The 24,721-nt window shown below is 41.8% G+C and overlaps 1 protein-coding gene across 1 annotated transcript in view; it reads right to left on the bottom strand.

The window, feature by feature from the left end:
- The window catches only part of RAPGEF5 (Rap guanine nucleotide exchange factor 5), a gene marked incomplete at both ends in the record, with an annotated part of 157,146 nt that extends 136,393 nt beyond the window's left edge, over positions 1-20,753 (bottom strand). The window contains one exon of the mRNA XM_080338516.1: positions 20,565-20,753. Coding sequence (XP_080194642.1) covers positions 20,565-20,753 — 189 coding nt within the window. The remainder of the gene's footprint in view (positions 1-20,564) is intronic.
- Positions 20,754-24,721: the final 3,968 nt, after the last annotated feature.

The raw sequence follows: 24,721 nt of genomic DNA, 5'->3' as shown, positions 1-24,721 counted from the left end.
TCCCTTTTTTTCAGTACAAAATAGACACTGTACAGACTGTCACCATGAAAACTTCCCAATATTGCTGCATTTATTTATTTTTAAAACTCAGCATCTAATAAATACAGTAGATGGTCTTCGTAATCTACCGTCATGTTACTGGCCATCAGCATCTTGTTTGGTTTTGATCTGGAGAGCAGTGCACAAGAGCAGGTGGGTGGGTTTTTTAGTGATTATTAAAGTTTTATGCAACAATTAATATTTCTAATGATGCAAGTTATAATTTCATATTACATTATTTTGAGCTTTCAAAAGAATTCACACCAGATATTTCATAGTATAAATAGAAAGATGTTCCCAGTGACAGGTTATCATTCCTTTTCAAATAGATCTAAATGAAGACATCAACAAAATAGTGAAAAGAAAGATCAGGAGTAGGAAAATGCAGATTGTCTGCATATTTAAAAGCTTTCCAAAGTACCTCTCGTGACACATTTCTTGTGCTGCCAGCAAAATACCTTCTCATGACATATTTCCAAATAAAAAAGCAAGCAATATGGCACATCAACTTGGCAAAGACATTCTGCAAGCCAGGCAGCCTGACTCACAAGCCTGCACTACTAAAAGGAAATTTCATGAGGAAATTGTGTGTCAAACACAAGAACTAATGCCCAGGCTGTGCAATCTCCTTCCTGGAATATTTGTGACTTGACCAGACCAGGCCCTGCACAACTGCTCTGGCTTTGAAGTCAGCCCTGCTTGGACCAGGGGCTGGATCAAATGACCTCCGGTAGGTCATTTCAAACCCAAATTATTCTGTTCTTCTGTCCTGCTCCAATAATCCCAGGCACAACTTAATTCAGCTTCTCCTACCAGTTGTATCAGGCATGGGAAAGTCTGTGGAGGTGCAGAGCAACCCAAAACACTTTTCTGGGAGCATTGTGTGTATGAAAAAGACTCTTGAATTCACATATTTTCATGTTAGCGTTTCACCAAAACTTCTCCCCGTCACATTACCCAATGTGCCACATCTCAGCAGCTCAGCGGCTGATGTACCTCTGCTGTCAGCATCACTGCAGATAATACTGGTGCCAGAACTTGGCCTTCAGCAACCTACATTTGTCAGAGATTAATAAAAATTTTAAAGCAGACAACCAATTGAACAAGTGATTCATCTCACCTGTCACTACCTACCACTCATCTTGCAGATGTAAGTTCAAATGCTCCCTCTCTGGTGTCAGACAAAATGAGCGTCGTTAGGGACTTGATTTTCCCCCAGTGCAGGCTTAGGAGCCTTCTTGTGAACTGCCCCCATGGCCCTGCTGCAAGAATGCTCACCTCTGCTGAAGAATTCTAATAAACAGTAGAAGGGAAAACATATCCAATATTCCTGCAGCTATTTCAGTGAACACAGATGCAGGAAAAAACTTCAAACATTAGCAAATATTCATCAGCTCTGAATGATGCTGACAATAAATAGCTAAAAATGTCAGTGCAAAGTATATATATTATGGAATAAGAAAATACATTAAAATCTTAATGTATTCAGAAGCAATATGCAAATAAAGAATCTATTTTACAGATTTCAATAACTACAGTATATTTAATATTTTAAGTACAAAAAGACAAAGCTAAAATTCAGTGCTTTGACTACGATTTATGAAAATACCTCACAGTAAATTGCATCAATTTAGTTTACTATTTGAAAAATGCCTATATTTCTGGCAACCTTTTTTTTAATGAACTACACACAAATGCTCCCTTAATTGCTTTACAAGTGTGCAAAGGCATGTTTTAATGTCTCTGTTCTTTAATGTCACTGGTCTCAGAGAGCTCCAAGTTTATCACTGCCTACGCAAAAAGTAGTTGACAGTTATTCCTTTCAGGTACAAGACATGGAAATTCTTTCCTCTTTGTTTCTGATAAACTGATTTTTCTGATTTTGCGGAGATCAACTGACCTACTGGACAAAGCACCAGACAGTTCAGTGTACCTCACTTTTATTCCTGAACCTAATGTGGTAGCAACCTTCAGCAAGTCACTTCCCTTCCCATGCAATGGGAACAACCATGACCACTCTGCAGAGCACTTTAAGACCTACTGGTAAATATCAGCTAAGAACTAGGAACACCCAAGCTCTCTGCCAGGGTAGCCCCACTAATTTGAAAAGCCTAGAGGACATTTAAAACAACAAATAATGAATAAAACTGTTGACTTTTGCTTTTACTTCTGAGGTTTTCAGAGAGCAGGAGCAGCCTCTGAGCTGGGTGAACAAGTGCTCGTTAAAGAAGCTTGCAGTGCAGCCTTAACAGTTCGAAAATCTGCAGCGCTGTTGTTTGTGTTGGCAGCACTCTGTTACGTGACCTCTTGGGAACAATATTAACTTCACTGACAGTAGCTCTTGGCACAAGCCAGTGCCAACCTATTATACCACAGACTGGATAGTGGGAGTTCTTAACCACTTCCAGAAAAACAGCTGTAATTTACTTTTTTAATGGAAAAACTATTAAAGTTTAACTATTTTAGTTTCATGAAGCAGTCAAGGCCTCTCTGTACAAAGAGCTTTAAAAGCACTCAATATGTGAGGAAAGAAAAATAATTGTTCCCTTGGATCACACAAGCAATTCCTTGGCAAAGCAGATCCAGGAACTCGTCACCTGCTCTCAGCAGAGCCTCACCACTACTTGGAGCTCTGCTATTGGCACCTTTAAACAGTCTACAGAATGGGATTCCACTGACCATGATCATATCTTATTTGTGCTTGAAAACCTTTGGTCTGGCTCTTGGAGCAGGAACAAATGAAAACTCAAGTACACTCCATCTCCAAATGGAGGCTTGTTACTACTGAGATGGGGAGGGACTTGAAAAACAAGGCAATTCAAAAGTCTCTGCTGGTGTGCCAGAAACTACACATTTTATCATTCCATCATGATTACTTAGCAGATAGAGTAGCATAGGAAGTAGTGTGCAATAATCATTAAATATGGAACAGGATCAGAACATGAACAGGACTTTAGTGTATACAACCAACCAATAAAAGCAGCTTAAGTGAATTTAGTTTTCATTAGACTGAGAAGTTATAGAATCAGAAAATGTCAGAGATGCAAGACACAGAAGAGTCTTGTATTTTTTGGACACGGAAAAGCAGCTAAAATGCTAAGTACCTAACAGATATAGGGTTTACTTAGTATGATAAGATCATAATAAAACAATATAAATTACTTATCTTACACAGATTAAGCTATTAAGAAAGTAAAATATGTACTCAGCACCCCCATAAGGTCACAGAGACAGTTCAGACATCTTTAAATAGGAATCTCCTTCATGAACACAGGTCAAACAAAAGAAGAACACAGTCTTTGAAGTTAGGCAAGACTGTACACTTGCAAACCAAAAAGTCAGTCATATGTTGGGCTGCATCAAAAGGAGCTTGGCAAGTAGGTTGAGGGAGGTGATTCTGCCCCTCTTGTCCACTGTAGTGAGACCCCACTGTGTGAGTACTGTGTCTAGCTCTGGAGTCCTCAGTAGAGGAAAGACATGGACCTGTTGAAGAGGGTCCAGAGGAGGCCACAAAAATGATGGATGGAATATTTCTCCTATGAGGACAGGCTGAGAGAATTGGGGTTGTTCAGCCTGGAGAAGAGAAGGCTCCAGAGAGATCTTATTGCAGCCTTTCAGTACTTAAAAGGAGCTTATAAGAAAGATTGGGACAGACTTCTTAGCAGGGCCTGTCGACATAGGACAAGGGGTAATAGTTTTAAATTAAAAGAGGAGAGATTCTGGTCACACAGGAGGAAGGAATTTTTAACAATGAGGATGGTGAAACACTGGACCAGGTTGCCCCAAGAGGTGGTAGATGCCCCATCCCTGGAGACATTCCAGGCCAGGCTGGACAGCGCTCTGAGCAACCTGATCTAGTTGAAGGTGTCCCTGCTCATTGCAGGGGGGTTTGACTAGACGATCTTTGGAGGTCCCTTCCAACCCCAACTGTTCTAAGATTCTGCCCTAGAGAGACAGATTTACTTATTTACTTAGTGGTATTTTTCACCCTTAATTTTAATTACCCGCCTTTCTTCTGGTATATATCTTTATTTTCATTCTTTTTTCAAATAACAACTGTCTGCACGCATTTGATATTACTAAAGCTCATGGGCACGTTGCATTATTCTGAATTTACTTGCTACAAATTTACTCATTCTAAACTCGAGTCTAGAAGTCCTTTCTACTGCTGTTGAAGTCAGATCTCTCCGAGTGAGGGCTGGGGGTTTCTTTATCTCTTGAGATTTTCCCGCTGGCACCAGTGAGTTTACTCATTTTGATCTACAGGACTGAAGGGTATAACCTTTCTCCAATAAGAGACATTTGAGAATGTCATTAATAGAATTGGTCCTTATAAGGGTTCTCCTCACTTATTTGTTTTCAAGACAGCATGGACGAGATCAGATAAGGCCTGTACAGGTGATCCTGCACCTCTCCTCAGGTTTAGAGTACAGATGTTCAACTAAACTCAGTTTAAGCAAAAAGTAACAAAATTTGACAAGCTACTCCTGTGAGATTAATGCCCTCTCTGATGATAGCACACTCAAATTCATAGAAGAAGTAAGTACTAAACTATGTTGCACTAAACCTTTGTGGAGAGAGTATATATGGAAATAATAGGAAGCCTACATAAATAAACAAATGAATAAATAAATACATCTTCCTTCAGTTGGTTCCACATCTTGTCCCACATGTGGTCATTAATCCTGGTAATTCTCAGCCCTCAGTAGAAAACTGTCCATCAAAACAAGATCTAGTACTTAAAGCACAGAGCTCTCATCCCTTTGTCTCCTTCCTTAAATGCCTTATGAGGCTTTTAAACAAGTATAAAGGCACATTTTTTTTTCCTTTACAAAAAAAGGTAAAAAACCCCCATAATTTGAGAGTCACACAGAATCACAGAACGTTAGGGATTGGAAGGGACCTCAAAAGATCATCTAGTCCAATCCCCCTGTCGGAGCGGGAACACCTAGGTGAGAGTCAAATGATTAGATTTTTTCTGGTTTTACATCTTATTAAATTATCTTAATTAATTAACCTTTAACTGCATTTACAACTGTTATCTAATTCTGCATCCCAACAGAAGTCCCACCATATGATGTCTATAACATAGCCAATCTTATCATAGCTAATCTTATTCCCATATTCAAGGTACATTAAAAAAAAAAAAAAAAAAAGAAAAGAGGAATGCTAAAGTCTAAATCCATATGAAAAACATGTGAACATGTGTGCAGTGAATGAAAAGAAGTCCAGAGAATCACAGCAGTGCAAGGATCAGAGGTGAATTGTAAGAACTGAACATACATAACTCTGTCAGATGAGTCTCTTGCCAAAGAGATTGAATTCTCTATGATTTCAACAAGATCTCTGTACATCAGGTGCTGTAACAAGGATTACTCCTCCAAGGGAACTGTTGGGGGGTTACTTATCTCACTGTGGAACAGGCTGGACATCCACCAGATATGGGGATAGTCCAGAAAATATGTATCATAAGATCATGTTAAGGGTTTAACTGTAGTTGGTACAATCCAGTAAAACTCTATTAAGCAGCCTTTCTAGTCAATTGATTATAAGCTATTGTTTTAAAACAGAAGTCTCTTGCCTCGAAAGTTGTGGTTGACCTTTCCAAGGCTGTTTCAAAATGTCCATGAGGCAGTAACCACAGCCTGCACCTGCACAATCTGCAATAACAACCTAGATGAGTATCTCATCCTTCACTGAGGACAGCAGTAGTAGCACTGTAACTATTTTTAACGAAATACGCATTAGAACACGTAAGAGAGAAGCAGAAGGACACAATGTGAACATAAGCACGCTTATCAGTTACGTGACCCGGGGCATATAAAAGAAAAGTAGAATAGCCTCTGCATTACTCACAGCTGCAGTATAACTGAGCGTATCCTGAACAAAGCAACCTCAAAGAGCCAGCAGAACTGTCTGCTGATGCTGTAGTACAATCAGAGGAAAGGACTCACATATCACTGCCTTTCTGTGGGGTTACATTTCCACCACCTGAGGACAGTCAGGCCTGGCAGCCAGGGACAGGGAAAGTACATTTGAGGAGCTTCTGACCATCAGACTAAGCAGCAGCTCACGCATTCCCCATACTGCTTGGAGCTGCATCCTCCTTGCCCCACCACACACACCATGCCTCTCCCAGGATCCTCCTTTATATGTCCATCTAAAGCAGCAATGCTGAACTGAGCCACCTTCTTCTGCTTCACCACACTGATTCTTCACCCCAAGATTCTTAAAGGGCTGCTTTGTCCCATGGAAATAAAAGGACCAGAGGTAGAGACTGACCACATTTTTCCAGGTCTAGGGGCAAGAGAATAATCTTTCTTCCTCTTTAATTTTCTGCATGGTAGCCAACGCTTGCAACACTGATCACTTCAATCTGCTGTTATCCTCCTTCCATTTGCCCACAGTATCCTGGCTGCCAACCCAGCCAGATTTACAAGTCAGTAATAAATATAATTTTAAGTCAGCAAATGCTTTCTGACATATGCAAAGCAGGAGGTTAGATAGAGGAGAGTGGGAGAGAGATGGGGAGCTGCTGCCTTTAAAAGCCAGTTCAAAAAATATGCCCATGGAAGATGCTAATTAGTCAGACAATTTAGACTGAAATCAGGGAAGCAAAGTGATCCACTGGATTAATACATTGCAGTATTCCTCACTGCAGTGACTGAGCTGCCAGAGCCTAGTAATCTACCTGTGTTTCTATAAACACTTACAAAAACTAAGATGTCATTGACACCCTAACAGTCTGCTGTGACACTCGATCTGCCCTCATCAGTTTACTAAGGAAGCCTGGGCCAGCCTGGATGTCCTACCAAAGTCAAAGTAGGTAATACTTGTTCAGATTCTTCCAGTTCCTTCACCATGACAATCTCAAAAGCTCATCCAGCAAGGACATCCGAGCCACTGGTTAAACTATAGCACTAGAGTGGATTGAGATACACTGTCTTCAAGAATCTCACCTCAATCAAATCACTCCCTGTCCCATCCTTTCCCATACTAGCATCTTAGAGATGATTTCAGACCAGTCCTTGTCTCAGTGGAACCACCACCACAAACCACATGGGGTTCACCAATTTCACCTAAGCCAGTCTAAGCCTATGCCAAAAATAACTGTGACAAATTGGACAGAGTTTCAGCACCTTCTTGGTACGTAGATATACACGAGACTTGTTCAAAAAATCAAAACTTGCAAAAATATTAACAAATGTTTTTTTCACCTCTAATCTATTTGCTGTTTTTTCTCCATGCAATGCCATAATGTCTGTGGTGAGCACCAGACGCACCTGAAGAAATTAACTGGAAAGGGTCTCTAGGACACCATTCCCAGCCAGCAAACCCTTGCCTTGGAATTCACCTCCCTGCTCCCTCAACCAGGATATGATCAAAAGATCAGATGGGTTCATGAACAACAAAGTAAAGGGAATGGGAACGCTTTGGGGTTTGGAAGATTACACAGGAGGTTTGTTTGCATGTTTTTAGCATGTCTCATGCTTGTTGATGTTTTTAACTTCTCCACTTGTGCCAAGAGATAACAATGACTAACTTAGGAGGGAAAAAGTCACAGCATAAAGAAACAAGCATACACATAGTGAAACTGGAGTTGGCACAGGCTGAAAAGAAGATGACTCACAGATCCTCAGTATTTAGCTTTGTTTCTAAAAGTCAGATAACACCAACAACTGCTAAATGAAAGGATGAAGATTTAGTCTTCTTTCTTGCTTAACTTAAGTAATTCTTTATTTTTAAATCAGGTTTCCAGTTTGGAAGTCTCACAAAATCTGCCATTAGTTCTTCAGTAAAAGGGACAGTTTTTAACTTGGGTTTATAAAAATAAATTATTATTGTCTCTGGATAGGAGAGCTTCTTTGGCATTATTTTTATTTACAGAATGAAAGAATGTGGTGTTTCCTTATCCACTCCCACCATCCTGCCATAAATTTTCCTCTAACGTGTTTTGCTATTAATAAACAACTGCAGTATGTCCTTTTCTACAGCCACAATAAATGGATTCTCAATGAGCGTAAGTTTCCACTGCTTTTAATAAGACCACAACTTTGATTTAAAAGCAGCATTGCTCTGTTAGCTACACTTTGTGTTTAAATGCAAAAGTGCACTACGTGGACATTTTTTGTCCCTGTTTTTAATAGAGAGCTTTATAAGACTAGAGAGCAGTTGTCTGTAATGCAACATTCTTCGAATATCTTTGGCAAGTGACTTGCTTGTTCCTAGCAGCAGTTTTTCCATAAAGTTGCCTAGGTATGAAATTTAAAAAATAAATAAATAAATAAATAAATAAAAAGAATAAACCACTCTCTTCCTTTCCCTGCTTTTTTTTCTTCAATGTATTGGACAGGTAGCTATTGGAGAAGCATATTCACTACATCAGTGCAGTTTTTAAATAAAATACAGACAGCAGCAGAGCAAAGAGATATTCTTGCAGAGCCCTGTGCAGTGATTATGTGACAAAGTTGTTGATTACTAGTTTGTGTAGAGCCTTCCAAACAGTTGTCCACCCATTGAACATGAGTTTTGTTAGTCATGAATATTCTTCTATTTCTTACAAGAACAGGGAAGCCTTAGACATAGTGTGTTGTAACAAGATCAAGACTGACATGATATAAGCTGGTTTTCTTGTATGTTCAGAGACCATCTACACAGCAATACTCTATAGTTGTATCTCTAACAGACATCAAACAGACTCATCCTAAGACACAGAATTCCCCATAAAGAAGGTAAAGCAGTCTTTCCTGAAGAGACAAAATATTGTAAATGATCAAGCAATAGCAAAGTAATGAAGAACAAAACCAGGATTAAATGGTCAGTTTCCATTGAAGCAAAGAAATCACAAATAAGTCCCAATGGTATACCATGGGCTGAATGCTGTTTAATAAAACATATTTGTGAGTCAGTATCAGGATAAGGAAATTTTGCTTATATGATTTTGATTAGTCACAATTAGAAGTCTATAAACAACTTCAGGTGGACCTAGTCAAAGTAGGCGTGTGGACAACTCCATGCTAAATTATGTTTATCCACATCAAATGCAAAATAACATTCATTGGAAGGAAAAAATGCTGACAACTTATGTGGCTTTAAATTAACTATATCAGCTTAAAGAAAGCAACCTGAATGGCTGCAAAGCCATTTCAGTGAAGAACTAATCTGTGTCACCAGGAAGTCTCAAAAGATAGCAGATTGTTAGGATGAAAAGCCTATATGGTGGAGAGAGAGAAGAAATTACATGATTTATATGAATCAGCGGTGCAGTCTCATCTAGAATATTACATACAGCACAAGCCATCACAAGTTCAAAGGGACATTGCAAAACCAGACAGAGTTCAAAACAAGGTAACAAAAATGATCACAGCATGGAAAGAGTCATCCAGAGAGGCTCGGATTGCTTGCTTTAAAAACTAATATATAAAAACTAACCGTGCAGAAGTTGGAAGCTCCCTGCCTCATAAGAATAACAGAAAGGTCACTGACATTAAAGGTGTGATATTCAAAACTACTGTAAAAAAAAAAAAAAAATAGCAAGCTTTCATTAACAACAGAATGAACCAAAACATATTTTTACTTCCCCTGTAAAGTCATTATCACCAAACACCACACTCAAGGTCTGTAAATGTGAGTTCCAAGATGAGTCTGAAGTGAAAATACTAGCCAGATTCATTAAAAGGCTGCATTTGTATATGAGTAACGTGAAAAGCTGTAACTACAATAGCTGGTGGTAACAACCCCCAAGCATAAGAGTATAAGGCATCATCTCTGCCTATTTGAAACCAGAAAAAAAAACAATGAGGAAGGCAGACTATACAACATTTGCCCACACACTCTCTTGAAAGCATAAGAAATGTTGTATTTGTGGCTAAAACAGTTACCTGTCAGATCAGTCTTAAAACTTATGGATATAGGACTAGATGAACCACAATCTTGACCCAATACAACATATGTTGTGTCTACACTAGCTTCCTCTGAAATAATTGTTTAGGGTTTGGTTGTTGGGTTTTTTTGTTGTTCAATAAAACCTCTACCAGTATAATGTAAATATTTATTGCCACATTGAATTGCAGATTATCAACTCAAAAGTGAGACTTTTTAAGCAGGACTCAAGATAAATTCTCAGTTTATGCACACACTCTGTGAACTGAAGACAGACACCTCAACAAGAAAAAACAAGAGACATCACTCCTGCTATTCAGCTTGGAGATTCACCAGTTTTAATGTATGCCCTGGCAACCTAAGAGACCTATAGATTTGCAGCCATTCATTCAAGTGCAGTGAAAGCCATAATTAGATAAATATCTTTGGTAAAACTAATCTGAAACTCATTTGTTTGGGGACTGTCTGTTTAATGAGATAAAACAAGAAATTAAATGTCTGCTGAATGTTCCTCTTTGTATCCTTCAACACAAGAAATAAAATATAAATAAAGAGGTATTCATTTGACTACCATTATTATTTTTGCATTTTATGTATTTTGTTCCAGCAATTGCTGTCAAGGACAATTACAAAGGCAATATTTATGAACGACTATGCTCTATCAGGCTGACCAGTTTTATCTATCTCTCTCATACATGTGGATACCGAGGAATAAGAACACGTCTTTTAATAATTTGTAAACACTCTTCGAGCTGACAGAGTTTAACTTTACAATGGCATGTACAGTGTAAGTTTTTATAGTATCCAAGGTCCATTTTTGGACATGATTATGCCATTCTTTGTGAAGAGAAGCTAAATTCTGTTTAAGTTTTCAAAAGTATTTATAACAATTAATCTAGCAGGATAATTATATTTTGTTCCTTAACTATTTTTTTCCCAACAAAATGCTGAGGAAGACTACTTGAAATAATTCCTATGTTGTGATTACAGTTAGCACAATTCAGTGCTAGCACAGACAGACGTTACAATTTATCCTTCTCAAGACAAAACACACTTAAGCTTGGAATACACTGTGCCCTCACCTTCATCTTCGGCAGCTAACTACTAGATCTTGCTTTTGTTCCTTCAGCACTTGCATCTCCCATGACTTTGGCCTTCCTTAACACCACAAATCTTGGTTCATCCTGCAACCCAGATTCAGCAGCAGATTCATAGCCCGCACCCCTAGATTTGCTTTTGCTGCCAAGAGGCTTCAGATGCTGCAGAAATGACAAACTGCAACAAAGCACTGGATTGTACATGAGCTGGGACCCAGACCAGACCTAAGGGATTCTTTTAGCTCATTCCTTCAGCCATCCAGTAAACAACAGCTTTGTGACTTTCAGAGCTAACCATGCATATGCATTGTTCTTCTCCCCTTCTTTCCATATTTTAAAAATGAATTTATGCATCACTGAAGTGCATTCACCTATGGGATGAAACGGAGCATCTGCTTAACAGTATGCAGTAGCAGTCTATGACAGCGAACTATTACATCCATCTGAAATTATGAAGTGGATCACTGAGTCTAACTCTCTCAGCCAGTACTGAGCCAGAAAACCACAATTAAATGCTTATCATCTTAAAACAAACTTTTTTAAAAAATAAAACAAACAAACAAACAAAACAAAAAACAAAAACACACCTGCTCTGCTTCAGCTTCCACGCCCCAAGCAACACCATTAATTCTCAATGCTCATAAGTGGTCTGGACCTCAATTTCATGTTGGGTTTGGGGGTTGTTTGGTTAGGGATTTGTTTGTTTGTTTGTTTGTTTGACTTGGGGTTTTTTAGTTTGGTTTGGTTTGGTTCAGTGGTACTTGCTTATTTTTTTTCTTGGGAGGGAGAAATGTTTAATCCGAAATGCCATACTTCCTCTGGTTTACTGCACCTCGTTACTGACCTGCAGGCTGCATACTGTCTACTGCATCAAGAAGGGCATAGTTTGACGTGCAATCCCTTTGGCCAGTAATATCAATGTAGGCAGCCACAGCCCCTTACTTGGTGCTACTTGTTCCATAGTCCCACCAATGATGCCAACACACAGCCTGCAGAGATGCTCAGAAGGGCCAACAGCAGGAGAAGCTACCGGCAGGTAACCAAAAGCGGACACATAAAATCTACTCCGTAATTAAGCAACAAGGTTGCTGGAGAGCCTCTGAACTATTTATTTCCTTATTGCTCTAATTCGTGCAGCCCATGTGTGTTTCAGTCATGTAAAGACTTAGGTATGAGGTTCAGAAAGCAAGGAAAGAAAGCCAACCCTCCCCAAATCCAGAAACCAAACCAAATCAAAACAACTTGCATTCCTTAAAATCAATCTTTTAAAAAAGGCAAACCAGAAATCATCTGACATTTCAAGCTTTAACAGGTTAATTTAGTTACAAAACTGGAGGTAAAAAATATTTACTGATGCTATGAATACAGCTATACTGGTATTTATATAAATTGAGGGGCTTTTTTTTTTTACTTTCAATAAGCAGAATATTTTCTTTTTGCACTATAAAAAAATATATATTGGCTTTAAATCAGTTAGCCTGCTGTGTTCTCTCTGGGAAAATATCTTGTGAAAAAGGAATTCATCAGAAAAAACTGTGTAGTATTTAAATATTAATAATTGACCCTAGCTTAATACAACAGCCATAAGTAGATCATTTTACAAGGTCAGACTAACCCAAGTCAAACTACAAGTTAACTGACATAAAAGACACCGTGACAATTATAAATAGCTACTGCTTTTTACACCTGGAACTTGAAAATATTCAGATCCTGCTTCCATGGCTTTTAACTTTAGAGCCCAAATGACTTCATTTTTATCCTTAAACCTTTGCCAAAAGTGCAGATATAATGAAAAATGTTCAAATCAAAAGGTGTCATATGGTTGAGGTTCATAAAGCAGATACTGAAAACCAACCTAAACATTGCACAAAAATGAACCCATGAACATGGACCTCCAGGGATCTTCATGGCAGCCTGACTCAGAGCAAAAGAGGTTCTGGAGTTTGTGTACAAAGAAACATGCCCTGTCACCTTCAGCAGGGCAAGGCATGGATGATGCAGTCACGCTGGCCCTAAGGAACTACAGAAGAACTGGGTACCCTTGTTCTGTACAGGATGTCCCATTTTATTTTCAGTCCTACAGCACCATACTGAGCCTAAAACAATGCTATAGCTCTTTTTCTAAACACTAGTATGAACCCCAAATAGAAGATGTCTCACATCCCAAGGAGACGACCACCATGAGTAGAGAGGAGCACCTCAGCTATAGCTGAATAAGCAAGTTATATAGCATAAATACAAAGTTACATAGTATAAGTTACCTAGTGTAAGTATAAAGTTACATAGCATAAATTTGCAGAGTACAAGTATAAAGCACAAGCAACTTCCTTTCCCATATGTGAAATATTACTTTAATTGTTACATATTATGGATAAAACATCTGTTTTATCACAACAACTTTCCACGAATTAGGTTGAAAAGATGGCATAATCTGCTTTCAGTTTTCTCCCCTGCTTTTAAAATCTATCGCCTCCTATTTTCAGTGTCTTCATCAGCATAAAAATGTACAGCTTGTTTTGCAATTTCATCACAGAGCAAATGGAATTCAAACCACTGGGGCCATACAAGTTACAACAGCTGAATACTAACGTTAACTGAGTTTGTCATAATTGTACAGTGCGGCACTTGTCCATTCATCTTGGTGGCTGGGAAATCTAGCGTGAATTAACCAGTAGTGCAGGTTTGAAACCAAGCAAATTAAAGTATACAGTTCCACAAAGTGAATTTTGTTTTTTTCCCTTTAAATAGATAACCAAGGGGGCAATCAGCTCACATTTAAATCAAGCTTTTCCTCAAGATGTAACACTAGCAGAAATGTTGTAAACACTCCAACACATTCCTTCTAATTCCAGTGGAGCTGATCTTATTTCCTACATAGATTTCCTTGATGGGTTTCTGAGCCACACATGGCAACACCACATCTGAGGACATGTAGGCTACACCCCTCAGAAACAGAAGCAAAACCAAAAGTGAAAGAAGCAAGGTCCTTGTTCAATCAGAGTTACAAACTCATGCAGGGCTGACTGCTATTTTCTTTTGGAGTCCCTAACTAAAGATGTTATTACTAACACAAGAAAAGCAGTGCTTAAAGACTAAGCATGGGCAAAATTAACTCCCCATATTTTCACCTTGAGCTTGATTTGCAGAGCAGGAAAGGAGTTAAAGACCATGTTTTATAGCAGACAACTGTGGGTCAAGGCAGGACTTACCAGGATATGCTCTGGCCAAAACAGAGACAATAAGCTCAGAACCTGTCCCAAGCTTAGACCCAGCTGCTGCATTTTCTCTGTGTCAAGAGGCTGATGTCAATTTTAGGCACCTTCCATGAGCAAAAGCCACATGATGGCACCTCTTCCCCATGAGCTGACACTGGCACCTGTTAGTCCTGCACCTGGCCCTCCCCAGGGGTGCTCAAAAGCAGCTGAGATGTCAGTCCAAGCACTGCCAGCTTCACCCCCAGTGCCAGTGTGAGACCACAGGCAGCAGGCAGCATCCTGCTAACCCGACTAATCCACAGCCACAAGGAGAAAAAATAACTTTGCATTCTGCAAAACTTATTAGGTCACTTCCTAGAGCAGAAGAAGGGGTTTGCCTTCCATTTCATTCCACTGTAGTTAATTGAACCCTGCTGTAACTTCTCAGATGTCATAACACATGGGCTATTCTCAATTTACTAATTCACTGAACACTGACTGTGAAAAAAATTATTATGCAAATAAACACCAGAGACACTGAAATTCCCCATCAGCTACCGTGGTCACTGTCACTAAGTTATTTTACTCATTACTCAACATTTCATGTGTCACCAGTCACAGACCTGACAAGTTAAAGGATACTGTGAAAGACAATTATCTTAATCAAATACATTTAGTAGGAATATGTAATAAGCCTGATTACAATAGGAAAAATTCAAGACTACTTACTGAGACTATTTTTAGTCACTTAATAACTGACAAAGTGATGGGGATATTAAGTTACTCAGAAGAATCTCTACAGCAGGCTTTAAAGCAAAATGTCACCAATATCAATCAGCCTACTTCAATAATACTTCTGATAGTAAAACTTTTGATTCACTGAGCCAATCTTGTGGGTTTATGTGCTGATTTCAACCAGTGCAGCATCTACACACCACAACACCACATCTTTTTAATGCAGGAAAAATGCCAAAGTTGAAGCTTCTATAGTACATATAAACATAGGTACCAGAGCAATTGTTCTCCTGATTTTTTTTTTCTCATTAACAATACTGGTCAAATGAGCATCAAGGTGCAAATGAAATGTGTTGATGTCACAAAATGAGAAGCATTGTCAAAACAAATGTAAACAGAATGACTTACAGGAATATTAGGTGGCTTTAAGAAGTGGAGTATTAGGAAAGCAGTGTAATTCAGCAGCATAAAACACAAGGTCACTCAGGCATCACTAAGAAAAGGAGCTGCCAACAAGGATACGGACTGCTATAAATGTCAGTCCTCGATGGGAAGATTACCTGAGTACAACACAAACATTGGGTCAGTCAAAATGTGACTATCAACCAGCACCATAATGTAGCCATGGAAAGAAGGTCTGGAAATTCTGAGTATTTCCAGCAGGGAATTTCTAGTATCCTGGCAAAACCTCATCTACAACAGCACTACAGTTTCCCCAATCACAGGATTAATTGATTAGTGGACAGTAACTTGAATAACATAAGCAGCTGAAAGATTCTTACAAGAAGTGAAAAAAAGTTTAGCAAAATATGAGCTGAGAGGTTCGGATACTCATTTAATTAAAACAGATTGCATATAATTTGATTTTTTTCCCCTGCCAAAGAAGAGTTGCCTCCAACAGCATGACAACTGCCAGTGCTAGAATATATGACAGATATCTCTAATACACTCCAACCTTCCAGCTATTTTCAGCTCAGGAACCTTCTGTGCCTGGTAAAGATTATGTATGTTCAATACGTTTCCACAAACTTCTTCAGTCTCACCCTGAACTCATGTAAACTTTTAGCATCCATACCCCAACTCCTGTGGTTTATTTTCAACCTGTAACCCTACAGCCTGACATACACATTCAGCAATGTCACTAAAAACAGAGCTAAGGTGAAGACAGTCTGAGAACATTTTCCTGTCTGAAGACCTCTAGGAATTTCATAAAAGGGGTCTCAGAAGAGAAAATAGTCATGGTGCCTCTTCAACTTCCAGCAAGCCAAAAGGCAAGTCCCATGGCAAAGGTTTGTACAGGTGAGCAAGATCTTTCATAATACCAGAGTAACGGGTTTGACACCATGACGTCCAAAAGGTTTTTCAGCTCCACTGTTGTAACAAAAGGCAACATCCATGCTCATGTATAACAACACTGTTTTGCTTGTGTGTAAATGTGAACCTAGAAAGCAGGAGAGATAATTTTAAATGCATGTGTGTTTCTGCGTGTGTGCAACGTAATTCCTCCTCTGAATTCTGAGTGTTGCCCTGCTCTCTCAGATGTTAAGAAAGTTTACCCAGGAGCAGCATTAGCTCCATTAAGAGTCCAACAGACTGTGGTGAAAAGGATTTTTGGCATGATGGAGTGACTGCTCCATCAACGTGCCTGCAGGGCCTCATCGCTGGCGTTACTGGTGCTTCCAGGGACAGGGACCTGTATTTCACCATCAGTTACAAGAAAAAGGGAAGGAGAGGAAGACATCTTTAACAAGCACCAGGAAGAACATCAATACAGTTCATAACCAAATGCTCATGCTTGCTACATGTACACTTAACACATACCTCAAGGAGGCAAATTGGGAAACAGAAGGGTTCTACTTTCCAAAAATGTTGAGAAAGCACACAGAAGAGTGGAACAGTTCCACAGGGCACAGTGACTCACGGCAGCAGAGCCCTCCTCTGCCTTTGCACAAACTCACACACACACACAACTAGCACAGCAAAAGACTGGATCATTTTCTGCTGATTTATCCAGCATAAACAAAGAAGCACCAAGCAGAGATTGAGGAGTAAAACCAACACCTTGCAGCTCACCCTGCAACTGCAGCCTAACCCCCAGTCCCACCTCAGACACCTGTGCTGCACCAGCCCTAAGACCACATTTAAGAAAAAACACCATAAGGGACAAAGCCAACATCCAGTTCAAAGTCCAGGAGGTATTAAAAAAAAAAAAAAAAAAAGTCAAAAGAAAACAAAAAACCAAACAAACAACAACAAACAACAAACAAACAAACACAAACAAACAAACAAACAAAACCCAACACATTGGATTGCCCTAGCAGAGGAATTAGAGGTTAGTTTTATGTGCTATTAAACAGTCTAGTGCCAAAGGCCAAGGACTGAAAAGCTCAAATCTATTTTAAAAAGTAATCCACCCCATATTGGTTTGTAAAATTTATTCCATTTGTTTGTATACTATCCTCTGCTAGGCAATGCTTCCCACTCCCCACACACACACCACAGGAAGTATTTGAACAGCATGCAGTGAAGTACATCCTTAAAACAATTACAGCATCCTTAACACTTCCATTATATTTTATTATCCATAGTCCCTAAGCATGCACGCATGTAGATTATCCCTGCTTTATAGATGAGGAAGCAAATAACACTGTAGGCGGTCCCTCAGCAAGTCAGCATCGGAGGCAGACCCCCTGTTCAGGGGTCATAATATTTTTCTAGGAAATTAAACAAGCCAGAATTTCAGCTGGTCAGCATTTACTTGAAAACAGCTCACCTAAGTGAGTAACATTCCTGATAAAACCAGCTGAACAAATAAGACTCTCAGCTTGGTGTTTGAACAAACAAAAAAGCATGAAGAAAAAGTCACTGGAGGGGAAGATCAGACTAAGGTTATTCTTTTTTTTCAAAGGGATAGAGGGAAGGGAAATTTCATAAACAAACAAAGCCTTCCAAAAATGAACTTTGGATTAACTTGAAATATTTTGTTGAGGTGAATAAAAGATAAATCTCTGTTTAATATCTATGTTACGCAACCTTACTCCAATCTTATTTTAAGACTTCTTAAATTTAAGAGTCATGTTTAAAAGGGAAAGTATAAAAAATGCTGCTTTTTAATAATTGTAACATACCCCTTCACTTTCCCAAATACTGTCATTTTGACAGTTGAAATTATTCTCCACATTAAATAGAAATATGTGAAAAGTGTTGTGCCCCTAAAATTCCATTTCTGGGGGGAAAAGGCACATGCACAGGGCAGACAGGAATCAAGATGGGGCACAACTAACAGGGGCAGACTGCTCCCTGGAGAATCACATATGTGGGAGAGACCATCCATGCACCCCAGGTGTCCACTTTGTTTCCAAAGGGAACAAGTCACATTAACCTCGCTACTGGACTCCTAGAACTACCTGCACCTCCGAACAACCCACCAGACACTTGCTCTCAGGAATAATTCCATCTTCAGGAGAATCCCTGCAAACTCTGAGACGGTAGAGCATAACAGACTTGTTCTCCACACAGGACCAAGCCACCAGCCAGAAGGTCCTGCTGGAGCCATACAGCACCTTCACACAGCATGACCCACTGTTCCCAAGATCTGTTCCCAAGATCTGGGTTGATTCCAGCCTGCCTTACAAACTCACCATCCTCCTTCCAGCCTTCTTCCTACCAGGACAGACGGTGCAAGAAAAACTTTGCAAGATGACCCACAGGGTACTGGGAAGTGAAGCCACAGATGACACCGCCACTAAATCTGTCACATTTTGTTTGCTGGGCCGTAATGCAGCACATCAGCAAAGACAGGCAGAGCCTCAGCTGGGACTATATAATGCAAGATGTGACCAAGGCTTCAGCAAGCACAACTGAGCAGCTGCATGACCTAGGAGCTCCCCAGGCTTATTACCAGGGTGTGAACTCACCCACTCCAAATATTTACAGAGTAACTGTTGTACCACTCATCAAATGCTTTCAGTAGCAGTGAGGAATAGCCATGAGGATAAAACTAAGCCTGCTCTGTATGGTGTTTCCCTGAAGCACCATGAATTTGTTGTGCTAAAGCAGTATTTCAGACCTGCCTGCAAACAAACGTAGTTACCAGCAGCAGTTCTGCACTGCTTCTGACCTCACTGAAAACTTCCTCCACTTTTTTGGTAGCATGCTTTTAGAGTGGAGTAAATTAAACTCAATTCAGAAAAGGACTCATCTTCATTGGAAGAAAGATATCCATCGTGAAAGTCCTGTTATGGCAGAGGAAGTCTTGGCTATTTGAAATTAACTGAATCCCCTTAGCTCTGTGCTCATATGGACATCTTGTCAAGTAGATTACTATTCCACCTGAACAATAAAAGTCATTAGCCATCTCCATGCAGACTAGTCTTTACTCTGTGGGTTAAATTCACTTGAGGAAATAAATTAATCTAGAACAGGAATCTGAATCAAAATATTACTCAGAAATAGACATTCTGCAGTAAATTTACATACTACCTTAATACTCTTTATCTTCCTTGCATGTATATCTTCTAATAACAAACCATTCGCCCAGGAAGTTGGCTTTAAATTCATACCCCACTATATTTCGCAACAACTTCCCTGTGCAGATAAAGCATTTATTTACATCTATAAAGTACTATAAAGTTGATGAGGGTACAAATACACATTATGCCAACTTCTGCCTACTAATTCCCCACACAGGCTTTTATCAGTGCACCAAAACTACACAGCAGCTCTCTTGATTCCCCACATAGACAAATCAAGCCTGTTCAGTTCAACAACTCAGCTGGTGGGTTTAAGTCCAGTTTTGGCCTGCAAGCAGTTTTGCTGTGACCTGATGACAATCCCACCCCCATGATTTGGCTCAAGTCACAACCAGAAGATTTCTCAGCCATGAGTGGCTGCTCTCCACAGTGGTTCCCAGCTGCAGTGGTGTCACACCATACTTCACCACAGCACTGCTTCCCACCAAGCCAGCCCCAAAAAGCCATACCAGCCTTTCTAAAAATGAGTGAACTTAAGTGAAATTTGGCTAGGGAATCCCATGATGCCCACCTATCCCCATGGCCTCAGTCTCTGAAGGCATCCAAGATGGGTGTCAGAGCACACCCAGAAAGCCCTTTTAGCTGCAAACGCTCCACTGTATGCTGAAGTTCAGCGCTTTAACACGCGGTTGCACAAGTGTCCAAGCACACCTGCACAGCATCTCCTGACAGGTGAGCACATGCATTGGACCACACAAGTTCTGCCACATGGGAGGGAAAAGGAGGGAAGAGAAGAGCCACAGGAAGAACGAGGAGATCCCGACAGACATTTCATTTTTTATCACAGCTGACATAGGCGGGTCGAGCCCGGGGCCGGCCTGCGGGCACTCCTGCCCGGAGACCGCCGAGGTGCCGCCTCATCGCGGAGCCGCCCGATCGCCCCCTCTCCGTTCCTCCCTCCCTCCCTGCCTGCCACCCGGCGGTTCCCCGCGGGGGTCCAGCGCCAGGAACCCGCGCCCGCCCCCCACCGCGGCTCGGCCGTGGGCGCTGCGGGCGGCGCCCCGCCTGCCCCGGCACTGCCGCCCAACTGGCAGGACGGGGGGGCGGCGGGGGCGCTGCCCCGGGGCACCCGCGGGCTCACTCACCCGGCCGGCGGCGGCAGCAGCACTCTTCCTCCGCAGTGTCAGTCCGCTCCGCAGCAGCGCCGGCAGCTCCCGCAGCTTCTGCCGCAGCTGCACCGGTGGCGGCTCGTGGGCTCCGCCGCCGGAGGTCCAGCTGCGGGCCAGCTCCGCGCCCTCACACGGCGACGGCATCTTTACGGAGCCCACGGCCATGCCGCATCCCTGCCGGGCTGCGGCGCGCAGACACGCTCGCCCGCCCGCTTTGCCTGCCCGCCTTCCCCTCGCGTCTCCCCAGCCCCGCTCCCACCCACAGGCAGGCACACGGGCAGGAGGCGGGCAGGAGGCAGGCAGGCACACGGGCAGGCACTCGCACGCACGGCGCTCCACTCGCACACCTTCTCCTGGCAGCGCCGAGCGCGGCCTCCGCACTCCGCGGCCCCGCCGCCGCGGGCAGCCCCGGGCGGCGCAGGAAGCCCCGCCGACCCTCCACCCCTCCCGCCCCGCGGCTCCGGCAGTGATAAAGTGCAGGTAATGAGAAGGGTGGAGGAGGCGCGGGCGGGAAGAGGCAGAAAGTCCTGTTAACTCCTTTGCGCTCGGAGATCGCCGCCCGGGCTGTGTCCCCGCTTCTCCCGGTGACACAGAGCCCGTACCCACGGGGAGGGACACGGGGAAGAGGCGACGGGTCCGAGCTGAAGCGAGAGGAGTTCAGGTTCCTCCAGGGGCTGGGCGGTGTCGGTCGCTCCTGGAGGTTGTCAAGGACAGACTGGATAGAGCCCCGAGCTGAGCCTGCCTGGGCTGGAGACCTCCCAGGGTCCCCACCTGCTCCCGCCACCCTATGATCCCCAGGGCTTATTTACGGTTGTACGGATTGAAGCGCTTCCCTGCTCCATTCACAGTGGATTCTTGACTCAGTGAGGTGTTTCGCCCTCCATATCAGTAATGGCACTGGAGAAACTGACCAGTTCATCGACGGTGAATACTTGCTTCCAGTCATTCAGATACCAGAAACCAGGTCCTTTACTCTTCGTGTAAGGAAGAAAGGTACATTCAAGGCATTTATCTAGAATTCAATACCTTGAATTACAGAGGCTTTATTTAATCTCTGGAGTCTGCCTTTTCCGTTTTGGTGGTACAGGTGTTGCTTCCTTTCTACCACTTGATTCTCATCTGTTTAGATCAGAGAACTGAATGTAAAGTGGGGCTCTCCTTACATATATCTTCTGCCTCAGAGCTACAAATAAGGCTGACATGCTCTTCCAGGTTGAATGGACCAGTGCCTAAATGTCTTGGTAAATGGCATTACAGTCAAGTCAGTCTCACAGACATTATGGAAAGCTGTCACCCTGTCCCAGCCATGAGGTCCCATTGGTTTCAGGGACTGACCCTAGTACTCATCCAGCCCTGCAGAGAACTGGCTTAACCATGAAACTAACCTTGCAAAAAAGGGAATTTTTTCCTCACTGGTATGCTTCCTAAAGGAACTCCTCTGGAATTGCAGAGGTACCCACAGTGAAAGGGATGTGGCAGATGTACCCAGCCTGTGTCAGGGTGCTGAGATGCCCCTTCCAGCATCAGTATGACATTGGGTTATCTGTCACCTGAATGCAGCAGTAGTAGCTTCACCTTTTGGCTATGCTGGCCTGACAGCAGGCTGCTGTGAAAAGCTGATCCTGCCTAGAACCCATGGATGTGTACTCCCTTCATATCCGTTACGCAGGATCTGGTAACCATCTGATTCTGGTCAGCTGATCAATCTGGTGGAAAAATAACACCTCAGAAAATAACGAATTTTCCATTGTCCAGACAGCTGAATCAATCCACATTGTGACCACACAGCTGCAGAATCAAGGAAGACAGAACCTGGAAGTGAGGGAAAGCAGAACTGCTCCTTTCAGCAGCTGTCCATCATTAAATCAGCTTAACCACATCCTGTGTGCATGACTTCATGAGCAGCACAAACCAGGCCTACGCAGGGACTTGTGAAAAGGATGGGGTTTGCACCAGCCACATTCTGCCATTACGCCCTTCTTGCTGGTACCAACGATCATTGCCAATTACATAAGACAAATCTGAAAGGTTAAGTGTAAAATAAAACCCAGTTATTTTAGAGGAGTGATATGGCCCAAAACACAGAAAGGGGACAGGAATGTGACTGCCATAACTTAGATGAAAAGTGTGCTGCATACGCCTCAACCCCAAAACACCAGGGAGATCTGTGAGCCCCAGCTGGCAACATCAATGCCAGCCCTTTTGCAAGGGCAGGTGGGATTATTGCATGAAGATGCTTTAGCCAAGGCCATGCTGCATAATCAGGTACCAGGAACATGACAAGCACTGGCTGTTCTGTGCGATGCCTCGTGTCCCAAACATTTCTATTATTTCACTTGATTTGTGCTCTCCAACTGCCCTACAATGTGGTTTTGACAGCTGTGTTGCCTGGCAGCCACTTTGTCACAGCTCAGGATGTAATTATAAGGAGAGGTGTATCTACACCCAAAAGAATAATGGATCCATCGTGTACAGGCTTCACAAAAGGACCATGTTCTTTGTCCGAGTCTTTAGGCACTGCTACAATACAAACAGCAATAAGACAACTCAATAAAGTGTGACTTAATGTGAAGGACTGGAGTATAATCAGAAGTAATTTGATTTTGTCAAGAAAGGGTAAAATTATGCCAGTGCTCAGAATTTCTTGTTTGGTTTTTTTTTGACTGAGCAAGATAAGTATAACTTGTGAACAGTGTCAAAAGAGAAATGAATATGCTCTGCAGTGCGTTTAAAAATAATCAGCTGCCAGATAACATAATTTGGACTAACAATTGCCAGGAAAATGTAGTAGATAGTAGTTAGGCCTTTCTATTTCTAGTTTGGATCATTTCAGTTTGGGGGAATATCATGATAGGAATTGTTTCAAATTAAATGTACTGCTTTTCTTTTTGTTGAGTTGCAGAAGGTTTAGCTTAGTGAATGAGTCCGATACCTGTTATTTTTCCTCACAGGAAAGTAGAGGGAGCAGAGGGCAAAACTACATCTAGTCAGGAAGTACCTGGCAAAAGAGTTTCATTAAAAACAAAACAAAAAACACAAACAAAGTGTTGCACCCAAAATGTTGTGTTCAGAAGATCTCACTTCCAGTGAACTGTCACTGCAGGGAGAGCAGGGCTCTGCGGGAATGGGGTCCCTGTTCTCGACAGCTTTGGCCCTGGCTGACTGCGGATTTCCTGCCCCTTGCAGGCACCAGCAGTAACACAAAAGGGATATCAGATCCACTGACCATGTGCAGGCAGTGGGGAACTTCCAGTTCTCCAGATTAAACAGTTTTCATTTTGTACAATATAAAACAAAACCAAGGAGATACTCTCTCCAGAGCTTCTAGTGAGAAATATAGGTTTGAATATACCTCCCAGAGTCAAGTCTGGACAGGGTTTTTTTTCTCTCACTTTCAAGAGACTTTCTATATAAATATAGAAACATCTATGTTTAAATGGATACAGGATGGAGTCTGGACACCTAAGCAACTCCACTGCAACTTTACAGATGTGGGGCCTGGGAGTGTCTGCTTTTTTTGAATGTGTTTGTTTTTCCTTCATGGTGTAGCATAATCAAAAGAAATGCAGTAAAAACAATACAAGTTGTTTCATGCCCATATGCATTTCATACAGTTTTTAACTAGACCATTGCAAAAAAAAAAAAAAAATATCTGGAAACAGACATTTCCTGACAAAGCATAATAAACTCTCATTTTGGATGTAAACTATGAGGAGTTCTTGACTCTGTTGGAATCATTGATAGATGCCACTTTGAATTTCCCTGCATGAAGACAGGCAGTGCAGGTACAGAACTGGAGAGTACTGGGGTACAGGAGCTAGATGTAAGGAAGCCATGGAGAGGCAGCAACTCTGACCCAGCTGCCTGCAGCAGTCCTGTCTGAGTATTTGCTCTCCCTGACCTGGCAGGAGGCATTCAAAAGAAAGCAAGATTTTTCCAAAGCAACAACTCGCTGCACAACCAGCCAAACATCACTTCCCCTTCCCTAGGCAGTCCTGCCAGAATGGGGACTGAGGGAGGGGGTGATGCTTTTCTAGCCTTTCATAAATGGAGTTGATTCTCTTCTTTCCATCTCATCAGAAAGCTAGCAAGCAGGTTTTTATTTGTAATGCCTCTTTTCCCATGCAGGAGGA

Source organism: Nesoenas mayeri, assembly GCF_963082525.1.
Source record: "Nesoenas mayeri genome assembly, chromosome: 2".
In the NCBI taxonomy this organism is placed as follows: domain Eukaryota; kingdom Metazoa; phylum Chordata; class Aves; order Columbiformes; family Columbidae; genus Nesoenas; species Nesoenas mayeri.
This window is presented reverse-complemented; position numbering and strand designations above follow the sequence as displayed.